Here is an 18,936-nt window from a genome sequence, read left to right as displayed (position 1 = left end):
TACCTTGAACATAGGTGAGGTATGGTCAAGCCAAAAAATGGTCTGACCGTGAGTTACCCACAACCGGGCTTAAAATCTGAACTTGAAATGGCCCATTGGGCTTTGTGGCTATTTCAAAATTGGGTTTTAAGGCGCTTTTGAAGTACACATTGGGTCAAGCCCTATTCTCGAAAGGCTTTTGGTGCTCTTGACTTTGGCCTAGGCAAAAATGGGGTGTCTACAATGAGTCTTTCCATGAGATCAAGAAGACTATGGTGTAGATTGGAGATATTCACTACTCACTAATGTTTGGTAAACAATATGCAGACTAAACCCATTTTAGGATTATTGTCACACAAACAACATAAAAGCTAATTTGACATGGGATTACCACCACAAGGTCAAGGAAATTATAATTCGTGATATGTAAAATGATTTTTGTCACAGCCAATCAACAAAATGTGTTCAACTACTGATGTTGCATATATTTTGAAGTTCAGTGCAATTCTTAAAGGTAGTTTTCTCTTGCAACACAATGTTTACTTATAAAAATTGTTGACCTACATTTCATGCAGATGTTCCTAAGTGCATTAATAGATGTTGTAGGGCATGTTGGGAAGATAGATGTTGCCTTTAGAATTCTAAAAGAAGCCAGAATTAGAGGAACAAAGCTTGGAAATGTATCATATAGTTCATTGATGGGTGCTTGTAGCAATGTATGTCTCACCTATTCTGAATTATTTATTTATTTTTTGGTCATATGTTGATGGGTATTGTCATCTTGAGATCTCAGCCTTGGTAATTGACTTGGTTGTGTTGGATATTGAGACTAGAGAGTGCCATCTTGGAGGATATTTAACCATCTAGACCGAGTCAATTCCATATTTATGTGAAGTCCACTATGGTTGAGCCTTTCTTGGTACTCCCAGAACTCAAGTCACCCCTTCATAGGATTACCATTGTTATTTTCCATGCCAAACCCCAGCTATTCCTGCTCTTACAAACCTTTTGACTACTTAATTTCTACAATTTTGCATTCTTCATCAACAAAACACGTGTCTTTCTACCCAATTTAGGCTTATTTTCTTCCTAATTAATTAGATTAGATTGATTTAGTTACAGAAATATTATGCACCAGAACCTGGTGTTGTTAGGGGCATATTTAGAATTTTCCAATTCTACAAGTCCCACAATACTTTTCAAGCTCTAGAATGTGGATTTGAGAAAACTTAGATTTTGGTTGTCCTAACTATTTTTTGAACTTTTCTATAGTATTTCCCAAAATAGCAATTGCTCTTGGTTGACGTGCATATTTGCTAATTTTTAGTTTCAACTTCGTAAATTGGCATATTGTCCTTCATTCTGTGTCCATCCTAACATGCCCTTGTATGTGTGGTTTTTGGATAAGTAAATGCAATATATATATATATATATTAGAAGTGGTCGAAATGACAAACATTGACAAGGGCCAATGACCAATGTTACATGGGTGATTCTCCAAACTTAATCCCACTAACCATAAAATCCTCAAAAAATACACTCTTAAACTCTTCGAACACTTTACACACACAAAAAAGAGCCCATTATCAATATAATAACATCTTGAAGCGAGAGTTCCTTTCCATAAAAAACCTGACAAGTCTTCTCTTTCCATAACCTCCAACAAATGGCAAAGGGAGATATGGACCAGAAGATCCTCTTTGACTTTGTGAATGCAGCCTCCCAACACAAATAGTGAGATAAACAACTTCGGAAAACCGGACTACATATGAAACAACTCCAAGAAATAGTAAAACATAAATTTCAACTCTTCTATGCCAAAAGTGCTCTAGTTTTTCTTATCAGAAAAGGGTAGTGTACTTATTGTTAAAAAAACAAGTGCAATCGAAACAAGAAAACAAATAAAAAAACCAAATTTCAAAATGCAATCACACAAAGAACCATAGATATCTTTCCTCGGGATGCACAATTGCACATATGTTATGGAGATTTGTATTTGTGTATCCCAAGAAAAGAGATCTATGATTCCATTTCCATGCCATGTTAGTTGAGTATTGACAAAGTGAAGACTTTCTAGTCAGAAAATCAGCCCTATTAATTAAAATGGATTAACAATATGTAATTTTTTTCTCAAAAAGAAACTTATAATCTTCATCAAGTAAACTTCCAAGAAAACAGGTTCTTCGAAAATTCAATCTTGCACAAAATATATATAATTAAAATAAGGGTCAAGAATATATATTTTTTGGAGACATTTACCGGGCATATCTGTTGCAATTTTATTACAAAAACTCCCTTACTTTATGAGTCATGCTACCATGACATTCAAGTAGCCACAAAGCCCAAGGGACCATTTCAAGTTTAGATTTTAAGCTTGGCCATGGGTGACCAATGGGTATGCCATTTTTTGACTTGACCATACCTCACCTATGTTTGAGGTATTCTTTTTTCCTGGCCAAGAGTAACCCACAACCAGAAGGATATTTTGCCTAGTATGAGGGTCATCCATGACCAAACATAATTCTGTTAAGGCCTTGATCCACCCAAGGCCAATTCTATTGGGCAGTTACAAGTTCATGTGTGTTTGAATTTTCTTAAGAGAATTTACACTTTAAACCCTCTCCTACTTTTTCCTCAAGAAATCCCTTCTTTTTTACTCTTTTATTTTTTCTTTAACTTTACAGTAATTCCACCACTTTGATCTTCTTATAATTAGTCAATTCTTTTAACAAAGACCCTTGGTCAAGTGTTGGTCCCCACATAAGTGCATTTACCTCCATAACCTCATCAGGTTTTTTCTGAGCAATTATTGAGATTTCATGCGTTGTTGAAATTTTATTTTCTTGACCACCATGCAAGAGGGTTTTTATAAACTTCAAAATTGTTTCCTGAAAGTTTTCTTGAAGAATAAGTTTTAAGTGCTCCCATGGGAAAAAACTTCAAAATTTCGGTAGACCTCTCCTTTGGATTACATGTGGAAACTTCAACTAGGTATTCCAAATATTGGCGGAAACGTAGTGTAGTGAAATAAATACAAAACGCCAAGGAGGGTTTGTAGAAACTTATACATCACAAACGTTGATGGTGAGAAATTATTGAGAAAAATGCAATTGGTGTTATTTGAAATGTGGATAAACCATAGATTTTTTTCTTAGGGATGCACAGTAACAAAATCTATGGTTCTGTGTACATGACACGTCAACCACATTAGTCAATCATGTCGGTTTATCACTACGTTAGAGAACGACCAATTATACACCACTAACCATTGGTTGCACACTAACCTTTAAAAACGAACAACTACCGATCACACAAATTTAAAAAATAAAAGTCTAATGGTGAAAAATAATTTTTTTTTCTTCTAAATTCATATAATTTATCCTTTACAACCCCATTTCATTGGGTCATGTTTCTACGAACCCTCTTGTTATTAGACACCTAGCGTTTTGTATTTATTTCATTACATTACATTTTAGTCAATATTTGAAATACCTCGTTGAAATTGCCACGTGTAATTCAAAAAGAGAGGCTCTACTTTAATTTTGATGCCACTCCAGTAATTTTGTTTTGAAGTTTCTGATAACTCTCTTGCACAAAACTTAAAAAACGCATGAAATCTAATTGCTCTCCCATCGTACTTCCTTGAAATTTCGTGGTCGAATTGTTGTAGTACATCTTTATAAAACCTAATATTAGAACGAAGAACACAACCTAATTTAGAATTAAAAAAATGCCGATGGTAGTAGACGAGCTTCTACTAGGAGCTACGCTAGGTGCAGCTGCAAGCGAGCTGTTGAAAGCAATCTTAGATGCGAAAGATAAGATCTGCGAGTTCAATTACGACGTGAATAGACTCAAATGTACTCTGGAATTTATAATTTCCAGAATCGTAGAGATTGAAGTGTTAGATGAAAAATTAAATTATCCAAAAACTTCAGATATCGATAGATTAATTGAAGAATTGGATAAAGCGAAGGATTTGATTCGTAAATGTTCAAAGGTTCAGAGGAATTTGGTAAAGAAGCGTCTGTATTCGGAACAATTAAAAAAATTGAATGATTCTTTGGAAAGGTTTTTCAGTTTGAATGTAAACGTTGAGTTTTGGAGCAAACGGATTTTGGTCAATTTGCAGGAAGCGAATGAGAAATTTGCTCCATTGAATTTGATAGAAAGAAGTTTTGAGATTGGAAATGTGGATCAGAAACAGGTTTTGGTCCATTTGCAGGAAGTGAATAGGAAATTAGATCAACTGAATTTGATAGAAACAAGTGTTGGGAGTGGAAATGAGGATCAAAACGAATATCGGTGTGCAATTCCTGAAATCCCTAATTTTTCTGTTGGAATGGATGTGCCAATTGAAGAATTGAAGATGAAGTTGTTTAGAGATGACGTGAGTATGATCGGATTGTGCGCAATTGGTGGATCAGGGAAGACTACATTGGCTGCTAAGCTTTGTCGAGACGAACAAGTGAAAGGTATATTTATCTATTCAAAACTCATTTTTTTAACTTATGATTATATGGTTTTTCTTAGTGTGTGTTTGGTAACACTTCTGAAGTCTGAATGGAGGTGGTCCACCTTTAAAATTCAGACTTTAGAAATTTTATTTCTGTTTGTTTTGGTTCAGATTTCAGACTTCAAAACCAAAATTCAAAAGTTTGAACCAACAATGGAGAGATGCTGGAGGAAACTTCTGAAATCTGTTTTTTTTTTTTTTTTTTATAATTCCTAAAATACCTTCCTCAAAACCCTGATTTCTATCATTTATCCTTTCTTTATACAAATCCTAAAACCCTTATTTTTAACTTTTCTACCTCTCCTTCCTCTACAACTGCGTTGTCAAAGTCTCTTCCCTTTCTCCTCGTTTTGTGTTCGAAAACCCTATATTTTTATACGAACCCTAAAACCCTATATTTTTCAACTAGAAAATGAATGATTTTTTATTGTTTGAGTATTATCTTGTTGGAATATAATTTCTCAAATATGAATTCAAATTGAAAACAATACTTTTGGGGTGTTTGATGTGTAAGAAATCAAAATTAAATGTGTAGATGGTTTCATTATGCATAACATGTTATGTTTTTCGATTAACAATTTATTAGAATTACGAAAGGTAATATTGCAAAATGGCCATTATGTTCTAAAATTCTATTTGTAATCAGAAGCTATTAAAAATAATAAACAAACAACTTTTCCAGAATAAGATTTAAGATTTCAGACTCCAGATTTCAGAAAACAGACTTCAGACTTCAAAAGTGTTACCAAATATACCCTTAGTAGATTAAAAAATTTAACATTGAATTTTATACACAATTAAATCGTGGTGAAAAGAAGGAAAATATCACTTTATTCACCTTTGATAAAGAACCTTGAATCCACAAGGAAAACAAAGAGAGTTATTCTAAGAAAGCTAACATTCTATTGATAGTCTAGATGTTGCAAAATGTATCTCTCACTATGGTTTGAAATATCGGAATGTATCTATCGACACATATCGAAACTTTCATTAACCAAAAAATTCAACCAATGCAATATTTTAAACATTGTCGCTCACCATCATTTAAATAGACCTTCAAACTTGTAATTTGGTGCAACTTCTAATAATCTAAAATAGTAAATCTTTCTAAAAACAAATTCAATTTTGTCTGAACTTCCTCTACTAACACTAGAATACTTACTAATGACCTTCTAAAATAAATCCAGGCTCCAAATTACCCAAAAAAAGATGAACTAGAGTGGACTTAAATGTGTGTTTTAACCCTTGAAACAGCCCTTTTATTCCGTGAAAATAAAAGTGCTCAATTGAGTGTCCGTCATAAACTTTTTGAATTAGTGTTGTAATAGGTATTTTGATTTATGATTGCGAGGTTAAGCTTGTTTCAATTTATGATTATCGTGAAGTTATTTTCCTTTTTTCCTTTTTACTAAATTGTTTTCTGATGCTCTCTTTTTACAGAAAGATTCAAGGATAAAATCATATTCTTAACCGTTTCAAGCTTGCCTGACTTTAAAGTGATCGTAGAGGGAATATTTAAACGGCTGGGCATTGGAAATCAGTTGATAAAATTTCAAAATGATGAAGATGCAGAGAAACAGCTGAGATACCTGATGAAGCGGAAAGAAGAACCCATATTGTTGGTCCTGGATGATGTTTGGGAAGAATCATTCCTTGAGAAGTTTGTGTTCGGAACTGTACGACATAAGATACTGGTTACATCAAGAATTGAATATAAATCATTTGATTTTACATATTCTTTGAAAATGTTGAGTGACCTAGATTCCACGAGTCTCTTTCGTTGCTTAGCATTCCCGCAAGATGGAAGCTATGACATGCCAGATGAAGATTGTGTGAAACAGGTACCGTATATATCCATGATACATGTACGCTTATAATATACATACATCAAGTAATATGGAATATGACCATTTCCATGTAGAACCTTAGGTATCAACCCCACAATACTCACACTCACACACGTGCACATGCACACAAGGATCCACACACCCACCGCGTGCTTACGTTGTTTTCTGAAAATAAATGTTATAAAGTCCCGACTTTGAAGCGGCTAGGCTGCTTCAAAATTTTGGAGGAACCCTCCTCGTAACATGACATGTGGCTTTTTGTATTTATTTCACGTCCCTACTTTTTATCAATATTTGAGATACCTCCATGAAGATAGCACATGTAATCAAAATGAGAGTATTCTACCGAAATTTTGAAGCGGGATGGGCGCTTCAATGTTTTTTCTAATGTCACATGTCCTCGAATAATTAAAGAAAGTACACCCCTGCAAAAATGAACATTGACTTCCGATTTATTCAACTTAATGTTTCAAAGTGATGCCCTTTCGTATATTGTGTTTCCATGCATGCAAGGATCCATACGCCCACCACTCTGCACACGTGCACATACATACACACATGCCCACCTTGTTTTTAGAAAATGTTATGTTTCAAATAATTAAAAAGTTCACCCCTGCAAAAATGAGCATTTATATATATATACAGGGGCGCAGCCAGGATTTTGCTCATGTGGGGGCAATCAAGAGTAGAAAAGAAAAATTGTGGGGACAATTAAGAGTGAAAAAAATAGTTGTGGGGGCAATTAAGAGTGGAAAAAAAATTTGTGGGGGCAATAGTGATAATTTTCTTTATCTGCTGCTCAAATCTGTCGCAATAGCACATTATTCCATGGAATTTGAAAACTCTTGTGGGGGCAAGTGCCCCCACTGCCCCCACTCTAAATCCGCCCCTGTATATATATATATATATATATATATTTTTTATAAGTATTGAATTTTGATTTATTCAAATTAACATTTAGTGATGCCCTTCCTTAGTATTGTTTTATACTGTTTTTCTTGTAAGGTTTCTACAAAAGGAAAATAACATATTGCACTTGATTGTTATCAAATTATAGATAGTAAGATGTTGCAAGGGAGTACCCCTGATTCTTAAGGTGATTGCTCGCTCACTGCGTGGAGAGTCTGCAAGGAAGTGGAAAAGCATAGAGAAAACTTTGAGGAAAGGCTCCTCCATCTTCGACATAGAAAAGGATCTTCTGGAATGTCTTGCAACCTGTTTAGATTTCTTAGATGATAATGTTCAAGAGTGCTTCTTAGATTTGGGTTCATTTTCCGAGGACCAAAGGATCACTGCTTCTGTTCTTATAGACATTTGGGCTGAACTCTATGAACTAGATGAAGATAAGGCTTATGTCAGCCTCCTTGAACTATCCTCCCGAAATCTCATTAATCTTCTAGATGAAAGTGTTGGGTATGTTGCTCTTCTCCATATTTTGCTACAGATGATTTTTTCTGTTTGATGATATTGCCAATTGATTTAATATTAACATCTTTTCCATTATAATAAGAGAAGGCGGAGTAGAAGTGGTTCGAAATCAAAATTCGAGTGACCATTAATGCCCTGACTTGTATATTTAAATTTAATATAATCAGGTAAAAACCAAGAAAATTGCAACCTAATCACGTTGCTTAATTTTTAAAATTACAAAAGTATAATTTTTTTTACTACTGAATCTTCAAAACCCCTTTAATCAAAATTTGTCACCTTCTAGTTTAGTATTTACCAGAAGAATGACTACCAATTTGGCAAAAACTTTCCTAAGTTATGTGTTATTATAAATGAATAATTAAAATCAATTATATTTCCTTGATTGCTATTAGTACTGTATTCATCAACCAATAGATTGGACATGGTGTTATCTACACGTATCCTAAAGAAACATGTGTCTCTTTGTTCATCAGAAAAGATGCAGGGAATATTGACGGAAACTTTAATGAGTTATTTGTTACTCAACAAGATATTCTTCGAGATTTGGCTATTTATAAGAGTCGGGGTTGTCAAAACATAAACCAAAGAAAGAGACTGATGATGGACCAAAGAAACAACAATATTCCCATGAGTTGGAAACAAGATAACCAACCCTTTGATGCCTGCTTAGTGTCTATCATCCACACAGGTTGGTTTATTTTTGTTCAATTGTACATAACTACTTCATTGTTGTTTCATCGACTTATGGAGTACATTTTGCAGATGAAATGCTTTCTTCACGATGGATCAAGATGCAATTTCCTAAAGTGAAGGTCCTGATCATTTCCAGAGTTTATCTAGAAAATGAGCAATTTGAAGGTTCTGATTTTCTTCATAAGCTTAAAACCTCTTATATTGGTGTATTAAGTAGGAAGGTCATCTTGCCAATGGTCGTCAAGAAAATGAGCAATTTGAAAGTTCTGATCATTTCAAATCGTGAATCTCATGATCCAGAACTAATTGGGTGTTCTTCTGTTGTTTATCTATCCCAACTAAAGATATTAAGGTTAGAGAAGATTAGGTATCCTTCCCTTGACAAAATCAATAAGCCATTGAAGAATTTGCAGAAAATATCACTAGTTGAGTGTACTTTTCGCCTTGGTTGGACTTTCAACAAGATATCCTTTATATTTCCAAATCTCTCTGAGATTGATATAAACTATTGCTATAATTTGAAAGCATTGCCTCAAAGAATTTGCAAGATCCGGCACCTTAAGAAGCTCAGTGTCACCGGATGTTCTTATTTAACTGAATTACCCAAACGAATTGGAGATTTGACAGAATTAGAGGTTTTGAGGCTGTGTGGTTGTGTGAATCTAATAGATTTACCGGACTCAATTCGAAGACTTGGCAAGCTAAGGTTCTTGGATGTATCTGCGTGTACTGACTTGCGGAAGATGCCTGAAGGACTGGGTGAATTATGCAGTTTGAGAAAGCTTAACATGAGAAGGTGCTCAAGCGTGAGACGACTGCCAAGATCGGCTATGGATCTTAGGTGTCTAAAGAATGTTTTTTGTGATGAAGAAATGGGAATCCTATGGAAAGCTCTCACGATGTGTCTCCCTGATCTGAATATACAAGTAGACTAGTTGCCTTGATTTTGAGTTGATCTTCAAAGCCACAATCCTAAGTTTTGAAGAAATATTAGAGCACCTAATTGTCATTATGTATGTACCCTTGTATCACCATATATGTTAAAAATTGTGATTATATTATTGTGTATTGTGATATATTGAACCCCAATAGAATTTATATAAAAAATAACAATATGAAATCCTTACTGGAGATAAACCCTGCCATGTCTTTTTTGAAAAGTTTTTTTTTAGTTGATATGTACCATGTCTGATTTTATTCTTAATATTAAACTAATCTATGTTTTGTTGTATGATGTATCACAATGCACCTTACTTATCATAATGTATTATTACATAATATTTTTTTGTCATCGTTATCATCAATGCTTAATTTATGATAAATTTTTGAGGTTGGATTGTTGTCTCATCTCAACATCGCATGGTCTATGGTCAAGATCATAAGCACCATGTCCAACATTTTGAACCACCTGAATTGTTGTGATTGTTAAGGTTTAAAATCTCTGATTACATATGATATTGCGGTCTGTATAAAAATTAAGATTGTCTTGGCTGTTAGCTAGGGTTTGTGAGGATTTTGTGAGGACGAAGGACGTAAATGCCTTTAAAACTTGTTCTTCCACAGAAAAAAATAAATAGAACGAGCTGTTGAACTGTTAGTAGTACATCTTTATAAAACCTAATATTAGAACGAAGAACACTTTATTCGTCATGAAACCTAAATTTCACATTGAATTTTATACATGATTGAATCATCGTGAAAAGAAGGAGAAGATCACTTTATTCATATTTGATAAAGGACCTTGAATCCACAAAGAAAATAATAGAATTATTCTAAGAAAGCTCAGGTTCTAAGTTATCGCTCATTATGGTTCGAAATATCGGAATGTATCTGTCGATCCATATCAGTATCTTTCGAGCCAATATGAAACATTGAATGTTTCAGGTATATATCAATCGATACCATATCGATATTTTCATAAACCGAAACATTCAATCAAATACGATATCTTGTCTCTCGCCATCATTTAAATAAACTTTCAAACTTGTAATTTGGCTCCACTTCTACTAATCTTAAATGGTAAAACTTTCTAAAAGAATTCAATTTCGTCTGAACTTCTTTTACTAACAGTAGAATACTTACTAATGCCCTTCTAAAACAAATCCAAAGTCCAAATTACCTAGAAATAATTAAAACAGAGTTGACTTAACCTTTGAAAACAGCCTTTTTTTTTTTTTTTTCTTTTCTTTTTTTTTTTTTTTTTTTATAGGTAAAGATAGATTAGTGGTTAGCATAAGTAGTATGGGTTCGAGGCAAGAGCGGAGCCAGGATTTTGTCTACGTGGGGGAAACTAAGAACTTATTAATAATATTAAATTTTATTTTATAAAATCTACCAAAATCGACTTCTACTATATGTATCTGCAATAATTTTATGACATGGATCCCCACTCTAAGGTTTGGTTACCATTGACTTGTTATCAAAGTATGAGAACTCATAAGAAACAATTGTGATAACTTTTGCATATAAATTAGTGATTGATTTTTTTGTGTGGAAACAATGTAAACATTTTGTATAAATGCTATGTGTTAATAACATTCCATGGAGTGGATCCTAACCACATCAATCTGTGGCATCCAAAAACCTGATCTGGTGCCACATGGTAATAAGGAAAAAATTCTAAAAACATTGAAAAACAAAAGTTAATTTTTATCGTTGAATTTTAATTTTAAATTTGGGAGTTTGGTAATTCTCTATTTTTAACACATTTGATTAGGCTCAATTTTTATTTATTTTTGAATTTTTTTCTTTTTTGCATCGATATTTTCCATGAAATCTAGAAGATTGTGGTGTTGGATTACAAATTTGATAATCCATATAGGCCCCACAACCCTTAATAAGATTTAAAATCTTACTAAATTAGTCATGCTCGCCTAATTCATAAAAGATGGTTTGTTCACTAACAAACTTGATAAAATAAGGGAGTTTTTATAATAAAATTGCAACAGATAGATCTGCCCAGTAAAGCTCTCTTCAATTTTTTTTAAATTATTCAAAAGTCCTTCTAAATTTTAGAAATTTCTGTGTCGTTGAACTCTTAAGAAATTACTTTAAATTATTAATAAACTATTAGGGTTTTTAAAATTCTTATGGGGGCAATAAGAGATTTTAGAAACTTTTGTGGGGGCAAACTCTTAGGAAATCAATTTTTCATTATAAATTGCAAGTTACTCCTTAAGATTTTATAAAAAGTCTTGTGGGGCAACTGCCCCCACTGTAAATCCGCCCCTTGTAGGGCATTTTCAAAATCTTGTTTGAGGTTACTTACCTTTTCATCTTCTTGGTTACTTCTTCTTCTCACTTCCTTTTTTCTCTCGTCAAATTTTCCCTAAAAAAGAAAGAGCCTTGTTTTCGAATGGATGAGATGCCCTTGACCAATGTGTCCCCTTTGGAAGACTGGATCATTTAGACAAACCCCTTCCATGTTTGGTAAATGATAGAGAGACTTCTTTGTTTTCAAATTGATAACATAGGATTTGACCATAGTCTTTTGTGAAAGGATTTATTTATTTATTTTTTTTTTTTAATTTTTATTTAATATGTGGATTATGTATCAAAATATATCAGAAAGTATCATAATGTTTCAATATTATTTCAGCTTTTAGAAAAACAAAAACAAAATTTTAAACCATGGTCATGGCGGGTCTAATCTTGACCCAAATCCATTTCAATTATTTTCATCCAAACCCGACCGACTAATAGTCCTAATTGTCAACTATTTTTGTTGAACATACCAAAATCATTTGGGTTATTCATAGATTTTCTCAAGTATATAAATTATTTTTCTAGTTTTAGCTCTCATTCATCTCAACATTCTACTTAGTATTACACATTTTAGTAGGGGTGTCAATGGATAGTCGAAAATTCGAATCTTCGAACTCGGATAATTTTATATATTCGAATCCTTATTGGATACGGATTCGAATATTAACATTTCGAATCCGATAATATTTGATTCGAAATAATATATAATATATATTATTTGATTTGATTTATTTATTATATACATAATATAATATATAATAGGTTTTTTAAATAATAAAATATCAATTGGATTAGGAAAAACTATGTTTTTTTAATATATAAATTATTCAAATTATAATCGAATATTATCCGATATCCAATAGGATAATCAGATTCGAATTCGGATAGAGTTTTAGAATATTTGTCGGATTCGAATTTGAATTCAGATATTACTGTATTTGAACTGATAAGCATCCGTTGACAGCCCTAAATTTTTCTTCGTGACAATGAATGTCGTCAATGGCCTTCAGTATTCTTCACGCTGGAGTGCTCGTCATATACTTTTCAAATTGGTGTTGTAATAGTTATTTTGATTTATGATCACAAAGTTATTTATTTATTTATTTTTTCTCCTTTTTGGCTATAGATGATTTTCATTGTTTGATGATACTAGAGACTGATTTAACATACATATATTTACTATTATAATAAGAGAAGGTGGCGTAAAAGTTGTTTGAAACCAAAATTTTAGTGGCCATTAATGCTCCCATTTGTATATCTAAATTTAATATAATCAGGTCATTTTAATAAAAACCAAGAACATTGCAACCTAATTATGTTGCTTAATTTTCAAAATTACGAAGTTTTTTTTTATAATATAAACTTCAAAAACCCTTTAATCAATATTTTAAATTACAAATAACCTTTTTATGCAAGTGCAGACCTTCTAGTTCAGTATTAACCAGAAGAATAACTACTACAATTTTTGCAAAACTTTCCTAAGTGATGTGTTATTATAAATGAAGAATTAAAATCGGTTGTATTTCCTTGATTGCTATTAGTACTGTATTCATCAACCGATAGGGTGGATATGGTGTTAGCTACACATATCTTAAATAAACATCTCTCTCTTTCTTCATCAGAAAAAATGCAGGGGGGGTTGACGGAAACCTTATTGAGCTATGTGTTACTCAACATGATCTTCTCCGAGAATTGGCTATCTACAAGAATCGGTATTGCCAAAACATTAACCAAAGAAAGAGACTGATGATGGACCTAAGAGAGGACAACATTCCCAAGAGTTGGAGTGAACAAGATCACCAACTCTTTGATGCCCGCTTAGTGTCTATCCACACAGGTTTGTTCATTTTTGTTCATTTGTACCGAAATGCTTCATTGTTGTTTCATCGACTTATGGAGTACATTTTGCAGACAGAATGCTTTCTTCAGGATGGAGCAATATGCAATTTCCTAAAGCGGAGGTCATGCTTTTGACTTTCTCAACAATCAACTGCATCTTACCATGGTTCATCGAGAAAATGAGCAATTTGAAGGTTCTGACTATTTCATATCATGGAGTTTTGTAGTAAAACTACACACAAGAATAAGATGCACACAACCTAATATAAGCAGTAGTACTGCTACAACAATCAACTAGCAACAACAGAAATTTATAAACAAGAATAGAACAGTAAAAAAAAATGTAACAAAGAGGATTTATACTGGTTCAGAATGCAATGAGCATTCCTACATCCAATTTCGGCTTGGCCATTCAAATCCACTATTTGCAATGAGAGTTACAGAATACAAGGTATAGAACTCAGAGAATACACCAGAGAAAATACATTTAGCTCACACACTCAAGGTCCAACAATGGCACCCTTTTACACTGATATTTTCTTTCCTCACTTTTCTCTCTACATGAGCACACCTTTTCTCTCTCTCTCTCTCTCTCTCTCTCTCCTCTCTCTCTCTCTCTCTCTTTCTCTTTGCTACCTCAATCCTCCTTGGATCTAGCAATATATTCATTTTTCATCACAATGTTCTGCAGTACAGTTTGTTATCTCCAATCTAATAGAAAAACAACAAGTGTCATCTATACACAAGGGCAATGAATAAAACATTCTTACCAAGCTGGATTAGTGACAAACTAAATCAGCTGATAGGTGAGACAAACCAGTCAACACCTAAAGATTTTGGATCACTATACCACAAATTTCCACCTTGATCCAAACTACTTGAGGTGCACCAACATCATAGTGAATCCTTGGCCAAGAACAATTTCAATCAATAATGAGGAACAACCAGAACATTAATAATGTTCAGGCACAGATTGAACTTAGAGCTAGTAACAGGCTTAGTAAGCATGTTCGCAGGATTGTTATCCATGTGGATTTTCTCAACTGTAACCTTCCCTTCAGCAATAATATCTCGAATGAAATAAAACTTGATATCTATATGTTTTGTCCTTTCATGATACATGTGATTTTTTGTCAAATGAATTGTACTTTGGTTATCACAATAAACACTCACCCCTTTCTGATTAACACCAAGTTCACTAATCAGACCTTGAAGTCAAATGGCTTCTTTTACAGCTTCTGTAGCTGCAATCAGTTTGGCCTATGTTGTCGAGAGAGCTACAACTGGTTGCAAGGTAGCTTTCCAACTGATTGTACAACCAAATAGAGTGAAAACATAACCGGTAAGAGATCTTCTCTTGTCCAAATCACTAGCATAGTCCGAGTCAACATACCCAATCAGCTTTTCCTTCTCATTCGCTTTAGATATTCTTTTATAACACAAACCATAATCTGAAGTACCTTTAAGGTACCTGAAGACCCACTTTACAGCTTCCCAATGTCCTCTGCCTGGATTAGCCATAAATCTACTTACCACACTTGCTGCATACGCCAAGTCAGGTCGAGTGCATACCATGGAGTATATGATGCTCCCAATGGCACTTGTGTATGGCACCTGTATCATGTCAGCCTTCTCATCATTGGTTGAAGGTGACAATGCAAATGATAGCTTGAAATGGCATGCTAAGGGTGTCTGAACAGCCTTAGCTTGAGACATGCCAAATCTATCAAGCAACTTGAGAATGTAGCTGGTCTGAGAAATGAACAACTCACCTTTGTTCCTATTTCTCTTAATTTCCATGCCCAAAATCCTCTTGGCTACTCCTAAATCCTTCATTTCGAATTCCTTGCTCAAAAGTGTCTTGAGCATTCGAATCTCACTCATGCTAGTTGATGCAATTAGCATGTCATCCACATAAAGTAATAGAAATACACCAACACCACCATCTATCCACTTTATGTAGACACAACTATCAAAATCACTTCTCAGATAGTTGTTCTTCTTCATGACTTCATCAAACTTAAGGTATCACTGTCTCGGAGATTGTCTTAAACCATACAAGGACTTATTTAATAAATACACTTTTCCCTCATCACCAAGTTTAACAAATCCTTTTGGCTGAGACATGAAAATTTTCTCATCAAGGTTCCCATGTAAAAAAGCGGTCTTCAGGTCCATTTGCTCTAGCTCCATGTCAAATTGAGTAACTAAAGCTAGAAGCACTTTAATAGATGTATATGCTTGACAACCGAAGAGAATACTTCATTGAAGTCGATTCCAGCTTGTTGTGTGAAACCACGAGCCACAAGCCTTACTTTGAACCTTGGTTTTCCATCCTTTGAGTCATCTTCCTTAAGTTTATAAATTCATTTGCAACTGACCAACCTCTGTCCAGCTGGTTTATCAACTAGCTCCCATGTTTTGTTTTTGAACAAAAAATCCATCTCCTCTTGCATAGCTTGCCGCCACTCCTTTCTTTCTTTGCATTTACAGGCTTCCTCATATGAAGCAGGCTCATTTTCTTCAAGAGCCTCAGTCGTGAGCAATGCAAATGAAATCAGATTTGCACAGCCATATCTTGTAGGTGCCACCGTTGTTCTTCTTGTTCTATCCCTTGTCAATTGATAATCTGCCAAAGTCTTAGGTTGCTCTTCATATTGTTCATCCTCAGGTTGTTCTACTTCTTCTTCAGTTCTATAATACTACTGGTTTTCTGTTCTATCAGCAAGTTCCACCTCAATTCTAGCACTAGCATCATGATCTGAACTTGTACTAGTACTACTTTCACCATTTTCTTTCAAGTAGTACTCATCTTCCTTGAAAACCACATCCCTATTGATGAAACACTTTGAAATATGCTTGTCTTGACACCATAATTTATATCCTTTTACACCTTAAGGATAACCAACAAACATACACTTTCTAGCTCTAGGTTCGAGCTTACCTTCTTTGGTATGTGCATAAGCCACACAACCAAATATCTTGAGATTATCATAACTTGGAAGAATACCTATCCAAATTTCTTTTAGAGTCTTAAAACCAATGGCTGCAAAAGGACATTTGTTAATCAAATACGCTGCTGTATTTACAACTTCCCCCCAAAATCGTTTTGGCATATTGGCACTAAATAACATGCACCTTACATGTTCTAGCAGAGTTCTATTTATCCTCTCTGCTAGACCGTTTTGTTGAGGAGTTCCCTTCATTGTCTTATGTCTTACCATACCTTCTTTGCTATAGAGCTCATCAAACTCCATGTTTAGAAACTCTAATCCATTATCTGTTTTGAGCTTTTAACCTTTTTCCCGTTTGCAATTCAACAATTTTCTTCCATGCTTTGAACATGCTGAAAGCCTCATCTTTAGTCTTCAAGATGTAAACCCAGACCTTCCAAGAACAGTCATCAATGATTGAAATGAAGTAACGACCACTTCCAAGAGTTTCATGCCTAGAAGGCCCCACAAATCAGAGTAAATATAGCTGAGAGTTTCCCTTGTTGTGTAAGTTGAATTGCTGAATTTTACCCTTGTTGCTTTACCAAAAACACAATTCTCACAAAACTCTAACTTATCAACTTTATCACCACATAACAGACCTTGCTTTTGCAGCTCTTGCAATCCTCTCTCACTAACATGGCCAAGCCTACGATGCCACAGTTGTGATTTGGACAGCTTTGCATGAGTTACTATTGCAGTAACTCCAATCACCGTGCTAGCTTGCAAGGTGTACAAACCATTGCTTCTCACTCCTTTCATCACTACCATGGATCTTTTAAAGACTTTAAGAACCCCATCACCACCTTTGTAGGTGTAACCATGATGATCTAACATGCCAAGTGAAATCAGATTTCTTTTCAGCTCTGATATATGCCTTACCTCAGTCAACAATCTTTCAGTTCCATCATGTGTTTTCAGTCTCAGAGTACCAATTACTGAGCATGGCTTGTTGTTTCCTAGCAACACCTTTCCTCCATCAATTCCCTTATAAGTCTCAAACCAGTCTTTGCTGGGTGTCATGTGAAATGAACACCCAGAATCAAGTATCCACTGCTTATCACACTTGTCCGTGGCCACAACAAGAACATCTGCACTCTCATAACCATCCTCAACTGTGGCATTTACTTGTTCAACTTCTTTATCCTTTTCATCCTTCTTACGTTTCGGACACAATCTTCTAATATGACCTTCTTCATGACAGAAATAACATTTTATTTCTTATGGCCCTTGGACTTTGATCTGGACTTGCCCCTGCCCTTAAACTCCCTTCTATCAGATCTTCCTCGCACCACCAACTCTTCACCAGTCTACTCCTTTAGCTCATTCTTCCTTTGCAGCTCCTTGGAACTAAGAGCTCCTACAACATCATCAAGAGTAATAGTTTCTCTGCCATGTTTGAGTATATCCACAAAAGTTTTATATGATTTTGGCAATGAGTGTAACAACACCAGAGCCTTATCCTCATCATCATATTCCACCTGACTATTCTCAAGATCTAGACACAACTTATGAAACTCATCAATGTAATCTTGTAAATCCTTACCATCGGGCATCTTGAAAGTGAAGAATTTAGCCTTGAGATATAAACGGTATGAGAGAATCTTAGTCATATACAAACTTTCAAGCTTAAGCCATACCTCAGCTGTTGTTTTCATCTTTGTCACCTCCCTCAAAACTTTGTCACTCAAGCTTAAAATAAGTGTGTTGTATGCTTTCTTCATTATCTCTTTCTTCTTTTCATCCGAGTAAGTTGTTGGCATTTTGGCCTCTCCTTGCAAAGCCTCATCAAGCTCGAGATTTCCTAACAATGCCAGCATCTTCATCTTCCACAGAGAGAAGTCGTTTGATCCATCAAACTTCTCTATTTCCTGTTTTGAAGTTGCAGCCGCCATACACACCTTTCTTCGAGCACCTTATAATCTCTCTGAGCTAGATAGATCCGTGAGCCATAACCTTACTCTGATACCAATTTGTAGTGAAACTACACACAAGAACAAGATGCACACAACCTAATAAAAGCAGTAGTACTGCTACAGCAATCAACTAGCAGCAGCAGAAATTTATAAACAAGAACAGAACAGTAAAAAAAAATGTAACAAAAAGGATTTATACTGGTTCAGAACGCAATAAACATTCCTACATCCAGTTTCGGCTTGGCCATTCAAATCCACTATTTGCAATGAGAGTTACAGAATACAAGGTACATAACTCAAAGAATACACCAGAGAAAATACATTCAGCTCACACACTCAAGGTCCAACAATGGCACCCTTTTACACTGATATTTTCTTTCCTCACTTTTCTCTCTACATGAACACACCTTCTCTCTCTCTCTCTCTCTTTGCTACCTCAATCCTCCTTGGATCCAGCA

General features: G+C 34.5%; 1 protein-coding gene across 1 annotated transcript; it reads left to right on the top strand.

Moving 5' to 3' along the window:
• Positions 1-3,612: 3,612 nt before the first annotated feature.
• On the top strand, positions 3,613-9,624 carry LOC147405215 (putative disease resistance protein At5g66900). Its single transcript, XM_086441432.1, has 5 exons — positions 3,613-4,454; positions 5,936-6,336; positions 7,400-7,755; positions 8,247-8,461; positions 8,536-9,624. The coding sequence occupies exons 1-5, from the start codon at positions 3,710-3,712 to the stop codon at positions 9,399-9,401; spliced, it is 2,583 nt and encodes an 860-aa protein (XP_086297558.1). The 5' UTR covers positions 3,613-3,709; the 3' UTR covers positions 9,402-9,624.
• The last annotated feature ends 9,312 nt before the right edge of the window (positions 9,625-18,936 follow it).

Source organism: Akebia trifoliata, chromosome 4 (assembly GCF_017979445.1).
Source record: "Akebia trifoliata isolate Shusen 1 chromosome 4, ASM1797944v1, whole genome shotgun sequence".
NCBI classification, from domain to species: Eukaryota; Viridiplantae; Streptophyta; class Magnoliopsida; order Ranunculales; family Lardizabalaceae; genus Akebia; species Akebia trifoliata.
This window is presented reverse-complemented; position numbering and strand designations above follow the sequence as displayed.

Excerpts from the sequence above, each read along its gene's own strand:
- LOC147405215 (XM_086441432.1), top strand. The coding sequence starts at position 3,710 with ATGCCGATGGTAGTAGACGAGCTTCTACTAGGAGCTACGCTAGGTGCA. Across the intron at positions 4,455-5,935 it reads TCGAGACGAACAAGTGAAAG|AAAGATTCAAGGATAAAATC; the intron begins GTATATTTATCT and ends CTCTTTTTACAG. Across the intron at positions 6,337-7,399 it reads ATGAAGATTGTGTGAAACAG|ATAGTAAGATGTTGCAAGGG; the intron begins GTACCGTATATA and ends ATCAAATTATAG.